The 12854-nt window shown below is 52.2% G+C and overlaps 7 protein-coding genes across 7 annotated transcripts; 1 reads left to right on the top strand and 6 right to left on the bottom strand.

Moving 5' to 3' along the window:
- Nucleotides 1-447: 447 nt before the first annotated feature.
- Z520_08644 (uncharacterized protein) lies at nucleotides 448-1614 on the bottom strand (the record flags this gene model as incomplete). Its single annotated transcript, XM_016779140.1, has 1 exon — nucleotides 448-1614. The coding sequence occupies one exon, from the start codon at nucleotides 1612-1614 to the stop codon at nucleotides 448-450; it is 1167 nt and encodes a 388-aa protein (XP_016629647.1).
- A 635-nt stretch (nucleotides 1615-2249) lies between these two features.
- Nucleotides 2250-2849, bottom strand: Z520_08643 (uncharacterized protein; the record flags this gene model as incomplete). The annotated part of the gene is made up of 1 exon (XM_016779139.1): nucleotides 2250-2849. One exon carries the CDS (start codon nucleotides 2847-2849, stop codon nucleotides 2250-2252), a length of 600 nt encoding a protein of 199 aa, XP_016629646.1.
- A 1450-nt stretch (nucleotides 2850-4299) lies between these two features.
- Z520_08642 (uncharacterized protein) lies at nucleotides 4300-5271 on the bottom strand (the record flags this gene model as incomplete). The annotated part of the gene is made up of 1 exon (XM_016779138.1): nucleotides 4300-5271. One exon carries the CDS (start codon nucleotides 5269-5271, stop codon nucleotides 4300-4302), a length of 972 nt encoding a protein of 323 aa, XP_016629645.1.
- A 256-nt stretch (nucleotides 5272-5527) lies between these two features.
- Nucleotides 5528-5959, bottom strand: Z520_08641 (uncharacterized protein; the record flags this gene model as incomplete). Its single annotated transcript, XM_016779137.1, has 1 exon — nucleotides 5528-5959. One exon carries the CDS (start codon nucleotides 5957-5959, stop codon nucleotides 5528-5530), a length of 432 nt encoding a protein of 143 aa, XP_016629644.1.
- Nucleotides 5960-6295: 336 nt separating this feature from the next.
- On the top strand, nucleotides 6296-7679 carry Z520_08640 (uncharacterized protein; the record flags this gene model as incomplete). Its single annotated transcript, XM_016779136.1, has 2 exons — nucleotides 6296-6407; nucleotides 6460-7679. The coding sequence occupies 2 exons, from the start codon at nucleotides 6296-6298 to the stop codon at nucleotides 7677-7679; spliced, it is 1332 nt and encodes a 443-aa protein (XP_016629643.1).
- Nucleotides 7680-8063: 384 nt separating this feature from the next.
- On the bottom strand, nucleotides 8064-8986 carry Z520_08639 (uncharacterized protein; the record flags this gene model as incomplete). The annotated part of the gene is made up of 2 exons (XM_016779135.1): nucleotides 8064-8132; nucleotides 8186-8986. 2 exons carry the CDS (start codon nucleotides 8984-8986, stop codon nucleotides 8064-8066), a joined length of 870 nt encoding a protein of 289 aa, XP_016629642.1.
- Nucleotides 8987-9846: 860 nt separating this feature from the next.
- Nucleotides 9847-11433, bottom strand: Z520_08638 (uncharacterized protein; the record flags this gene model as incomplete). The annotated part of the gene is made up of 1 exon (XM_016779134.1): nucleotides 9847-11433. The coding sequence occupies one exon, from the start codon at nucleotides 11431-11433 to the stop codon at nucleotides 9847-9849; it is 1587 nt and encodes a 528-aa protein (XP_016629641.1).
- Between the last annotated feature and the right edge of the window lie 1421 nt (nucleotides 11434-12854).

Raw genomic sequence — 12854 nt, 5'->3', positions numbered from 1 at the left:
ACCTCGTAGTGCAAAACTTCTGCATTGTCACAGGTCGAAAAGGTTGGGAATCAGTATAGACATAGAGGCCAATTGTCAGGTAGACTGAAGGCTCAGTCGTTTGTAATATAGATCTTTTTCACTTGACATCTCCTCTGTCTCAATCCGACCAAAGATGATATTTGAGAGGGAAGTTTCGAGCGGAGGATACTTGGGATATCAATATTGGTTGGCGTCTGCGTTGAGCTCCTAGAAACGTTGACCTGGTCCAAGCCACTGAGGAACTGACGGCGCCGGCTAATTGGTCAGAATTTCTGAATAGCAGGTAACGCATCACCTTCTATATATGGGCTATGATTCCTGGGTCAAATAGCTCTTGGAAGGGAGAATGATGTTTACGGACGCGAAGAAAAGGCTCTATGCCTTTCTCTCCTTCGTTAACGGCCGCATTAATAGTGCAAGAGGACATCACTCATCCATCTGCCACTGAAACCTCAATTCCTCCTCTCTCCCCCTCTTCGAACGTGCTTGAAACCATTCTTTCTCGAAGCCGTTACTTCGATCGACCCCGTCCCATCGCCAGCCAGGGAGAATCCCGTATCGATTCGGAGCGGCCGGAGGACCCGTATACACCTTCTGCTTCACTCTTACTCTTTCACCTGAGGCTCCCTTAGATTTTCTTGTTGATATTGCGCCGTCTGTTTCTTCCTCTGCCTTCTGTTGTGCGATGTACCCAGCCATAGGGTCGTCCCACCTTACTTTCGCACGTAGCTCGTCATTCATCACTTCATCATCCACGCCTCTGGCCAGACTCAAGAACTTTGCGTCCTCCAAATCTTTCCTGCGTTGCTCTCGCTCACGTCGCTGCACATCACCCATCGCGTCTTCCTTCGCTTTCCTTTCGGCTCGGGCCTTCTCCTCCGCAGCGGCTCGGGCTTCTGCTCGCTTTATACTGATGTCGATGCGCCGGCCAGTGGCGTCACGGTAGATGGTCTCCTCTTCCTGAGCTGGCCGATCCCTGTGTTTCTTTGACTTGGTCTTAGCCTTTTGTGATTCAAGTTCTCTTTGTTTTTCACGCTCTTCCTTCGCGACGAGGGCGGCAGTGTCTGCAGCAGTCTGGAGACCCGCACGAACGCCAGACTGCATGCGGGGTCCGCTATCTGTTTCTTCAACAATTGCAGGAGCGTCTTCATCTTCGATTTCCTGGCGACGCCGTCGAGATTCTTCTGCTGCTTCGGCCAGGATGCGATCCGCTTCTTTATCCTCATCTCTGTTGTCTGATGCCTGAGCCGCGGTCGAGGCTCCAGTTGCGACAACTTTCCAAGGCCCCCCGCCTTTCTTTTTCCTGAACTCTGCTGATTTTAAGCCCGCCTCGAATATTGGCATATCTCCATCCTCGTCCTCTTCCCCTCGCCTTCCTCGTGAAGCAGTGCCGCGAAGAGACAGGTCTTCATCGTCATCGGCGATCACGAGTCCGGCTAGAGCGGAGTCATCCTTATTCTTCCGCCGCTTTTTCTTTGGGCGAGTTGAATCTTGGAAATCTGCTGAGACTTTGTCCGGTTGGGAGGCAAACTGCGACGAGGCGGCTGTAAGGTAGTTCTTCGCTAGGTATTCCGCAAGCTTTGCGCCAGGCATGGTGATGAGGGTCTTGAGGCACAGGCGTCTTCTAATTTGTGCACCTTATAAGGTCGGCTCGTGGGCATACCTTGTGTTGCTGCAAGGACTGAAGCAGGCCCGCGAGAAGGTTGGAGAACTTTTGGCCCCCATGTTTGTGACGTTTGTCGAGTTTGCACGGTTTGCGAGGTTGAGAAGACGTCATTGTTGTTGACACTGAACGCGTCACATGCTGCGAATCCGGATCTCGAAGGAAGTGGTTGAGGATCCATTACAGTTACGATGAGGCTGGGTGCTGGATTCCTAATGCTATGTATTGCTCACTCGTAGCCCTGCCGCCCAGCTCCTGATGGTGTTCCGATGATCAAACGCCAATAATAATATAGGAACACCCACTTATGTCTCGAAGTGTTCCTCCTCTCCAAGGTCATTCATATCCTCAAGAAGCGCCGTGTAGTACCCGTGATGATTGCTCTATTGATACAGCCTCGCTTCCCTAATGAGTCCTTGGGGTATCTTTGATGAAATGAAGACATGAAAACAAAGCAACTCGGTTGCTCTGTTAGAAAACCATTACAAGTGTGTGAAAAGCAGCCGACAACGCCGATCCCAGATCTGCCACAACCTCGCAGAGAGTCGCGCATCACACCGGGAACTCACTTCAAGTGAGAGTAGTCGACGAGCTCAAAATCGTCGTCATCGTCCTCGGCAGAGACCTCGGCCATTTCCTTGTCGTCAATGACATTGTATTCGGTGTTGATGAGTTTCTCAGTCTCGTTGTTCTCGAATCTTCGGACAGCTTGGATGATGGCTTGGCTGAGGATGTCACTGCCGGCTCGCGGTCCAGTCGCGTGGTCATAGCTGTACATAAAGTCACCCTCAGCTGGAAGAGGGGCTTCAGACGCGTCCGGAACTTCTTCTTCCTCAGAAGTGTCGGAGACGTGAGCCAAAGGACCATCCATGGCATCGACCACTTCATTGCGGAAAGCCTTGCGAGCGAGGGTCGCAGCGTGGCCGCTCAGCTTGTTGTGCAGGTCATGCTTGTGTTTGGCCTCTGATCGGCCGACTCTCCGATCTTGATCTCGTCGATTCGGCCTGCCCATGCATTTGCGGCAATTGTCTTCGGGGTACGCGTGCTTGTGGCAATGGTGTTCCGGAGCCTCTTGAGCTCCTCTTGCCCACTTCTTGTTGTGATTCTTTTCACGGAGGTATGGTTTGGCTGCGCTGCGGAGGTCGTTGCTGGGCAAGGCGGACATGGTATAGGCTTGGGATGAACTAGGTAGGTGATGTGGTGTCAGATAAGAAAGGTGTCGATGCGTGTTGTACTGAAGGAGAACTATAGGTTTCGTGGAGCCGGGAGGCTGCAAAGAGGGACAGTACCGGGTCAGATCCCAGTTGAGTCAAAGAATGACGCGTGCAGAGAAGACTGTAGGAGGAAGGGACAAAGGAGAGCGACCGCAGAGTACAAGTACTATGTACCGGGCAAGTGTGGCTGATGACGAGGCACTGGAACAAAGAAGCGAGTAACAACCAAGCAGGTGTTACAGAGATGAAAGAGAAGAGAGAAAGAGTAGGCTTGGGAATAAGGGCAGCTCTGTTATTTGAGTCAGGCGTCGAGCGTGTAGGTCCGGAGTGAGGATGATGAGATGGAGGGATGTTTTGTCCACACGCAGTCACCACTGGCTGAGAAGCTGGCACGCGGGGCGGTTAGGAACCGAGAGGACGGCCTCGGATGGGTATCTGACTCCCACCGAAGCTCGATAGATAGGATATGGGATGGTACTATCGGTGCTGCTGGCACCCACCGGGTGTTGATCTGAGATGTGGAGGCGATGAACGGTGATATGAGGAGGGGCTGATGCATGAGCTTTGAGGCTGGACGCGGGATGCCGAACTAGCAGTTGAACGGGAATCATGCACGCGGCCAAGGCACAAGCGTGGGATTGGTGCATCTGCTGCCAGCTGCTGCCAGCATGCTGCGAATGGAGTCATTTGGCGGCGTCACCTCCGGCAGCCACCAGCTGCTAAAAACAATCTCAGTGAGCGACTTGGCGAACTCTGAAGCATGTCATTATTTGGTGGCTTGGGGACGGAGATCAAGGCACCGAGCGATGAGGGGGCACCAAACAGGGACAACAACACTGTTAGGTACCTCCACAAAGCGAGGGGGGGTGCCAAAGCAGGGAAACTGATGCTTGTTCCAGGGAGACAAACAGGCCCGTAGCCAGGTTCCTAGGTGCTTGTAGGCACCAAGTACATATGTCATCAGCGATGACCCTGAGCCTCGGTGCTCTCTGGGGGGCCTCTTAGAAGGGAACAGCGGCCCTCAGCGGCCCTCCAGGGCACCCCTCACTGCCTATGGCGCCGGGACAAAAGCACACCATGACCTCACTCTCTCGTTTCCTGCCTGTCCAAGTTGCTCGCCTCGTGGCCATGTGACGATCCTCACAGCCACCGTCTTGCTCACCTCGTCCACTGCTCATGTCATACAACCTTTGCCTGCGAATACCTATCTAGTAGATACGCACCATGACCATCATAACCACCGTGATCATCACTCCTTGTCTTCAAAATCTGGTCCGAGACACCGTGCCATGACGACTGCACTGGCAAATGACTCCCTGCAATGAATGACTCAAGTTGCTTTGGACGACGTGCTTCCGTTATTACTCCAGTCAACCGGAAACTTCCAGACCAGCCCTCGTGTCACTGCCTTTCTGACTTTCTCAGCTCAGTTCCAACAGGCTGTAGCGCCGCACTGGTCGCACACTCAATCGCAAACCCAAAACATCTCAACAGCCAAGCAGGTCCCCAGTGACTCAGTTCCAGACAGTGAGGAGCGTTAGCAACCAGCACAGCTTCGACTTTCGGGGAGTTGCTGAATGCCCCGGCAAATTCCTCAATGTCTTGCTGCGACGCCTGGAACAGCGCATCTCGCTCTCCGATGGCTGTCACCACGGGGATTTTGACCTGTTTGGCATATCCCTTCCAGTAATGGTCCCAATGAAGTCTTCTGTCTTCAAACTCTCCGAATGGTGCCCGATGCGTGATTTCCTCCGAAATCCGCCGTATCTCTGCGCTCGCCAGTCCCAGCTTAGGGTCGCTAAACATGAGAAAGTCCTTCACGCCTGGGGGGTATTCTATATAGCCAAGCTGTCTCCCTCGGGCCAGCTGTTCTTCGCCCTGTGCCTGGGTAAATGCTGACACAATACCACGGCCGGAGAGGATCATTCCCACCCATGGATATTGCGGCTCAGCCTCCTGAGAATGCAAGGCTGCAGCCACTACGCAGGGAGAACAGCCAAGGGAATGACCCATCACCACTAGCGAGCTGGCCCCTGATGGCACGCCGTATTCCTCCCAGATCTTGGGTAGGATATATTGATGCAAGTATTTCCCTTCTTCTTGTGCAAACGTAGATCCATGCGGGACAGCGGGCAGGCTCGAACTCTCCCTGTATCCCGGACGATCAATGGCCACGAAAGGTACCCCAGTTGTTCCGGATATCGTCCCACCAGAGTGTTCTGGGACCGCGTCAAAGTACTTTGAAGTGTAGGAGCCTCCATGTAGGGCGACTATCAGAGGGCGATACCGTGGGGTGGTAGTAGTCTTGCCAGGGATGGAACAAAAGCCTGAGAGACGTGCATCGTTCGACAACGTGAGCAGGAATGGCTCCATAGCGCTGTATGATATCTTCAGAGCTCAGTCGAGCCTATGGGATTGTCGACAGAGCTCGAGCTGTGGAAGGATGAGGATCAGTAGATATACTTTGAATGTCAAAAAACTCCCTGTTCGAATCACAGCTTTCTATCACTTCCGTTCACTGCGCGTAGTAAGCGTGTTGTGGGGATGATATTCCAATTTCCTGGTGGTTGAGAGACAGATATTCGATGTCAGCTTCTACGGTCAAACCCCAATCTGGTCCTCGCTCACTCTATCGGCTCTGCATGTCATCCTCACTCTCCTCATCCGGCAGCTTTGATGGAAACCAACCATATGCGCCTAAGTCGACCGTCATCTCCTCAATACCTCTGGCGGGGTTGACTTCGACCCCCTCGGCACGCAATCTCTCCGCCTGCCTGTTTGCTGCTGCCCCATCATCACCGCGCGGGCTGATGCCGCCCTTTGAGTTGACCACTCTCTGCCACGGGACATTCTGATCGTGAAAGAAGTATTGATCCGGATTTGCAGGGTCGAACGTGGGCAGGTGCTTGAGACATACACCAACCTGTCTGGCGCGTTTGGGGAAGTCGAGGAGGAGGGCAATGTGCCCGTAGCTGGTGACTTTGCCGTGGGGGATTTGCTGAATGGCCGAGTACACGGCTTCATACCACCACTGCGCTTCTTCTGATTTTTCTCGAGGCATGACTGAAGATGTAGACTTGTATAAGACATGGACGAATTAAAGCTTCTCCTGGACGGATGGGGACTTAGAAATCCGAGTTGGAGATGAACAAGGCGATGGGGATGCAGCCCTGCATGGATCCGGGATCGTTGCCAATCGTGCTAGCAAATGGATCCCGCTGTCGCTGCGCTGCGCTGCATGCTTTGTTTATTTTGCCCCCTTCGGCAGGCCATCTGTTTGGCCTACCAAATAAATCCCGGAATCTTCACTCAGCATTGCCTTGCACTTCCCAGTGGTACTGGCAGAATATTTGATCGCCTATGTTTTGATTTTGCATCACAGCCTTTCCTCTGCAATATGGCATTTCGCGGAACAGAAAGTTTTATGGACTTTGAATGGCAGGGCCACGGCCCCCTTGATCCTACCTCTCCCTACCATAAACGTGTAGTCGAGATGCAAGCTAAAAAGCGTGAGTCTTGCTGTCTTTCCACGTTGTTGCTATGCTGACTTGATTGTGGCAGGAACCCATAGCGAATTTGAATCTCCCCAGAAAGCTACGATGCCAGCGCTGCGCGAACCCAATAATCAGCCCTTCTTCTTCTCAGAAACCCCGGCTCCGCTGCCTGAATCCTCTCCCTTTCGGACGCCCTCGTTTACAACCCCTCGGAAACCGTTCGATATCGATTTCTCATCCCCTCCTGAAAATTCCTCGCCGCTGGCACCAACAGACAACGAGGAAACACCAGACGCCACTCCGCTGCCCATTGAGTTCAAAAGCCATCCCGCAAAAGCAGAGAACAAGAGAAACTCGTTGTTTGGCCTCTATGGCAGATTCGCTCCAAGCCCGGGAAGAGGAGAGATCAGAAAGCCCACGAGCGATGCCGTTGCGAGGCGGATTCACAAGAAGCGACGGCGCGCTCAGCAATTTGACAGACAACTGATGGTAGGGAGAAAGGGTTCTTTAGACGATAGTGACGACGAGAGTACCCAAAGTCCGACTGAGCCGGAGCTCAAGAAACCGCCGGTGCAAGAAACAGGATGGATTACTGGTCTGTTCACCTTTATCCACACATATCCTGACGCACCTTCTATTATTGCCAAATACCTCCAGGTTTTCTTCAATGCCGCAATCCTCGGTGGCTGCCTGTATATGTTTTGGTCATTCTACGCCACCATCCAGGCAGATGTGGACCGAGCAAGCGAGGATGCGATGGCCGAAGTGTTGGCGGAGATGGCGGCGTGCTCGAAGAACTTCATCGAAAATCGATGTGCCGCCGACACCAGGCTGCCAGCTTTGGAAGCTGTATGCAGCAATTGGGAGTTGTGCATGAAGCGGGATCCTAGTGCTGTGAAGCGGGCGAGGTTGAGTGCACATACGTTTGCCGAAATCTTCAACAGCTTCGTCGAGCCCATCAGCCTAAAAACCATGATTTTCACTATTACACTGGTTGTGGTGGGCTTGGTGGTCAACAATGCGACATTTACCCTGTATCGACGGCAACAAGAGAGCCAGCATGTCTATCGGGCACCTTCTGGATCATATGTGCATCCTCATCAACATCCTGTACAGATGGGTCAATTCCCACTGTCTCCGGTCGCATCTTACGGACAACACCCTTATGTCGGCTGGCACGGTGATCCTAGCTTTGCTGGCCAGCCGCAGTTAGAATATCCTCGAAGTCCCAGCAAAGAGCATCGAGCGCGAAGCAGAAGTCCAGAGAAGAAGAGGATTCAACTCTGAAATAGGACGATTGTTACGACAAGTTCGGCGATTGGTGTTTGAGTGTTGGATAGTTGTCTAGCGACAGGAATGTTGGATGGCATTTTGCTTTACATTGACGAAGGGCCGAGAACAGGGAATGACTTCTAGAGCAAAGGAATTCCGAAGTCACCAGGAGATTTCTCCATATCTGGATATTGAGGTGAAGGGGGCAGACCAGCTAAAAGCCTGTGGAAAATCGTGCGGTCCTGCTTGGGAGTTCATCCACTTCTGCCAAAGTAACACTACCCACTGATGCTAGGCTTTTTTGTCCCGCCAGACAGCAGGTCTCTCCTGCCCAGCTGGAAGCTATAGGATCCGTTTCCTCGAGCTCGTCCATCCTTGTCATTATCCTTGTCGACCAAATCACTCTTTTCTTCTGGATTGGGCCTGTAGCATCTTAGCAAATGGGAAGAGCGAGGCCAACAGCATGTCCTAGCCAATCTCAGTCAGCGAATCACCCAAGAAACCAAAAGATATGAACTCACCATCATGAAGTCCGGCAACAGCCATGCGGCGAAGCGGGCGGACGATGCACCTCCGCCAACCCAGTACTTTCCAGTCTTGCCCTTTTCGACCTGCCGGACAACCTTGAGGCCAAACTGCTTCGCCGTGATACCGTCTTCCTGCATTCTGCCGTCGCACAGTCCTGCAATGTAGTCTCGGATCCCGTAGTAGTACGAGGTCTCGGGTATATTCGGCTGGCCCATGTTGGTGAAGACGTTAGATTTGACGGCGGCGGTCACAAGGGTCAGGGTCCGGACCCCCAACGGCGCGAGCTCGAGACGCCAGGTCTCGCTGCCGAGGATGGCAGCGGCCTTGGAGCTGTTGTAGATACTCCCAAAGGCTCCGAAGGGAACGAGCCCGCTCACGGAGGTGTTGTTCACGACATAGCCCTTTGCTTTGATCAAGAGCGGCGCGAACGCCTGGATCATGGCCAGGACGGCCCAGTAGTTGGTGTCGAAGACTCCCTTGGCCTCTTCGATCGCCGTGTCCAAGCCCGGCATGACCATCAGCTTGCCGCTGTTGTTGACGAGGACGTCGAGCCCCTTGCCGCCAGTGACCCTCGTGACGCTCTCGACAGCCGCTGCGATCGACTCGGTGGACAACACGTCCAGAGTCAGGACGGTGACGTTTGGTGCATTGGCGAGAGATGGCGAAATCTTTGACGGCGCACGCGCTGTCGCGAAGACGTGGTATCCGTGTTCATGGAACGCTTCGGCCAACCCTCCACCTATCCCGCCTGCAGAGCAGCCCGTGATAAGGGCAGATTTGAGTCCTGAAGCCATTGATGAATCTTGGTAAGATGCTAACTAGTATTTTGATCCTGTAGTCTTTGCGAAAGCCGTGGATGTGGTGACCGCCGAAGGAAGGAGGGGTAAGGACGCCATATTAATCCAAGAAGTCCAACCTACCTACCTTTATACCTGGAGAGCGCGCCTCGGAGCAAGTAGGGAAAATAACCTGTCAGTTGGACTCGCAACGTTTGTGTTGGATAGGTACCTAAGTGACCTACACAGGGCGTTCTCACACACTGTTGTGGTTGGTAGATGGGGCTCGATGGGGGTTGGAAGCTTCAAGCAGTGGAGCCGCTTTGGCCAGAACTGGAAAACAATCGAGGGCTTGGCAACGCCGGACAAATTCGCATCCGCTTCGTGTCGTGCCACTACATCTACAGCATCAATCATCATGTAACCGGGAAGTTAATATAGGGCTTGCGTGACAAAGTTGGATATCTTTTATGGGGGTTTTATGGCGAGAGAAAAGTCCATCAACAGTATCTCACACCAACTCAGCCAATTTTTTTGTTTGTTGGAGACATTGCCTATGCCAGAGAGACTGCAGAGACTATCCAGGAAGACCGAGGACCGTGAAGCGACGAGATGCCTTTTTCTGTGTGATACAACACACTATATATCACAATATATCTAGATTGATCCACCCATTGAGAGGAGACAGGGTCGTTCGTGTACAATGAATCTTTCCACGAAGACTATTACGCTTGGGTAAGAACAATCTAAGATAGTTGGCGGGACCCTAGCACAGAGACGGTATGAAGACAGTGACCTTCTGAGCCAGATCTGAGGCTCGATAAACTGACCTGAAGAGTGTACCAAGTACGAAGTCACTGAAGCACTAGCAGCCTTCCTCAGACCATTCCAACTAACAGTTCAGGATACCACTCGGACGGATCCGGCTCCATCTTGAAGTACATGAAGCCTTGTAGTATTTCTTTGACACAGACCCAGTTCAGAAGGTCACACCTTCGTAATTGCATCGCCAATTGTACATTGAACCAGCCTCTAGATGCCACAGCACGGGGTTGCTTATTCAATAGAGCCGCTTGATATTCAGACTGTGCGCCAGCGAATAACGCCCATAGCCTTGCCTGCGAGTAAACATGCCCGGCTTCCAAGCTATCACTGATTTGAAGATGATGACGCAATCTGCCCAGAAGAGCTGCATGAGCTGAGAAGTGGGATTTTGCGACAAAATGTTCCGGCAGAGTAGATAAACGGATGAAGAAGAGTGCTGCCAGCGAAATGTAGGCTTGTATATGAAAGAAGGCTGCATTCATCGGGTCATGCGGATGGTTGGTCATCTCTTCAGCATCTAAGATGTGATTGACCACATTGAGTTGATTCAGGAAAGTCCATAGTCTTCGGCCATAGAAAGATCTGATCGCAAGAGTTTGGGTCCACATGAGAAATATAGCCTCCAACTTTGTCTCTGTAATTGAATTGTTTAGGCGGTGCGTGAGACTGATGGGCACATTGCACTCTTCTCTGGCTGCAGCACCACTGGCTTCGTAGAAGGCCATAACTAGTTTTTCTGAGGGCTTGAAGTGTGGTCGAACCAGAAATGTGATGGCCATATGCACGTCCGCGTACAGGGTCAACATCAATATTTTCAGATCGAAGCTCTTCCCTCGAAGGAACCAGGCGTCATATAGGCGCTTGAGCATTTTCCCATGAGTTAATGCAGCCGCCCGATTACGAGCATATGTTTCGACGCCTTGCAGCAGGGCCACGTGTCGCAAAAGTCTCAGGGAGTCCAAATCGTCTTCTTTGTTCTCGAGTCGCCTGCGAAGAGCAACAGTACTTCGGTGGGAATATATAATGGTCGATTCACGAAGCTGTTTCGAGTCTGCCTCGAGGGCTATCGAGGCGCTCACTTGTGCGAGCAGAGCGTACCCAAGACCCTGATCCGATAGAGACCGTCTTGCATCTTGCCAGTCCGAAACTGCGCTCGCACTTTGATCCCATGTCTTTGCATTCACATGATGTCGCGGGAAGAGATAGTTATCCCTCCAGTACAAGATGAGTTCGTGGGCCTTCGAATCGATTCGAACCGGCGATACATCGAACGGATCTGATTGTCCCTTTATCAGAACGCTTTGTGGCAATAACATAAGCATGATCTCAGCGGCAGACCAAACCGCATCAGCATCAGCATCAGCATCCTCAGCAGCAGCGTCATCATCATCTAAGCAATGCTGCACAAGTGGTGTGCTCCCCGCATCTTTTGAGCTGTTCTGGTCGGATATCTCGATGCGCTTAGTGCGCGTGTGCTGCGCTTCAACTAAAGTACCAGGCGGTGATCTTGATTTTGCTTTGCTCCACCTTTTTGAGTATTGATGAGAAAACTTCGCAGCATGCGAGCGCGCCGCTGCCTCTTGAAGCTCGCGGGCCTGCCTTGATAACTGTTCTTTGCTGTCAATGAAGAACAGCTTCATGATGTGGGGAAAGCGTAAACGTCAGGGAATAGCTCAAGGCAAGTCTGCTGTCTCTGAAAGGTGACGGTCCTGACTGCTCCGTCAGATAAAAGGGTTAGGAAGAGTACTCAGGGTCAACAACGTATTAACTTGTCCGCAATGAAGAGGTTCCCCGCTTCCGATAAGAAAATGATAGAGGGGAACGGAGTGAGACAGCCGGCAGGTGGACCACCCGCAGCTACAAGGTCAAGATAGCAGTTCTACCTTTCAAAGTGACGGCTCGAATCAGTATTGGTTTGGTTGGGGGGCTCCTGGCCATCCTGCTTGCTCTAGTCTTGCAGAGCGCGCAAGTAGCATGGAGCAAGACCACAGGGCCTCGCTGCAATTAGTCACGTATGTAATTGTAGCTGCCGACGCCACGTGGTTCGCGGCTGCCGATAGCCTTAGCAAAGGTCAACAACTCAGGAGGTCCGAGGTCGCGACGAAGTTGATTCCATAATCAACGAATGCTAGTAAATGCAGGGAGCAGGCTAGGTAAGGTTCACCGGACCAGTTCCGCAATGAAGACTTTCCCATGCCTAGAGCTTTCCGACTTGACCAATTTCCTGGGGGTGTGAAGTCTGAACTCACCAACATGAGATAAAGGACTGACGAGCTAAAGCTAGAACTGATTGGGAGTAATAGTGCGCTAAAGCGTAGCTGTAGCTCGACTGAAGGCCCAGAGCTTTACGGGACACAATTCAGAAGCATGTCTCCAGCCTTTCTGCATGTGTCAGCGGCAGTAGTGGAAAGGGAATGTGTTTGTGCCTTTATGGTCATTTCCCTGTTTCCGTTAGAGGCGAAAGAGGGGTGCTGGTTTGCCGAGCGCGGTGGAGCCTCTCGAGGCTGAGTCATGCCAGTGAAAGCGCCATCGCATTCGAAAACGGCTAAGGTATGAGTCCGCTGGTTGAGACGACGGCCAGGGGTCTGGGTGTAGGTGGAGCATTGGTTCGGGAGCTGTGTTGCTTGTGCGAGACAAGAAGGATCTGGTCGGAATGGTGCTGGGACCCAGAGCAACCTAGTCGCTGGGAAACAGCTCTACGAGGCTGAAGGCTTTCAGCTAGTTGGGAAGGAAAGCTTGCCAGCTTCGTCTACGCCTATCCCAAGCAACGAGCATTGGGAGGCGGAAGCTCACATCGTTTGATGCTGCACAGGCACTGTAACGTTCAGGAGAGACTAGGATTGCTGCCTCAAATTCTTAGTCATCCGCACGTGCTTTTAAGGACGTCTTAGTAATGGCTTCCCCACATATCCAGGTCAAAAGATAACCTGAATAAACCGTATTCTTTAGAGTTCCTCCAAATGCTTTAGTTCTACCTGGTGAAAAGAATCTCCTCCTTTCTCTCTCACAACATTCCACTTTTTCGGTCTCGATCTGCTCTGGGTATAGCGTAAGCAAAAGA

The sequence above is a fragment of the Fonsecaea multimorphosa genome (assembly GCF_000836435.1).
Source record: "Fonsecaea multimorphosa CBS 102226 unplaced genomic scaffold supercont1.20, whole genome shotgun sequence".
Taxonomy (NCBI): Eukaryota; Fungi; Ascomycota; class Eurotiomycetes; order Chaetothyriales; family Herpotrichiellaceae; genus Fonsecaea; species Fonsecaea multimorphosa.
This window is presented reverse-complemented; position numbering and strand designations above follow the sequence as displayed.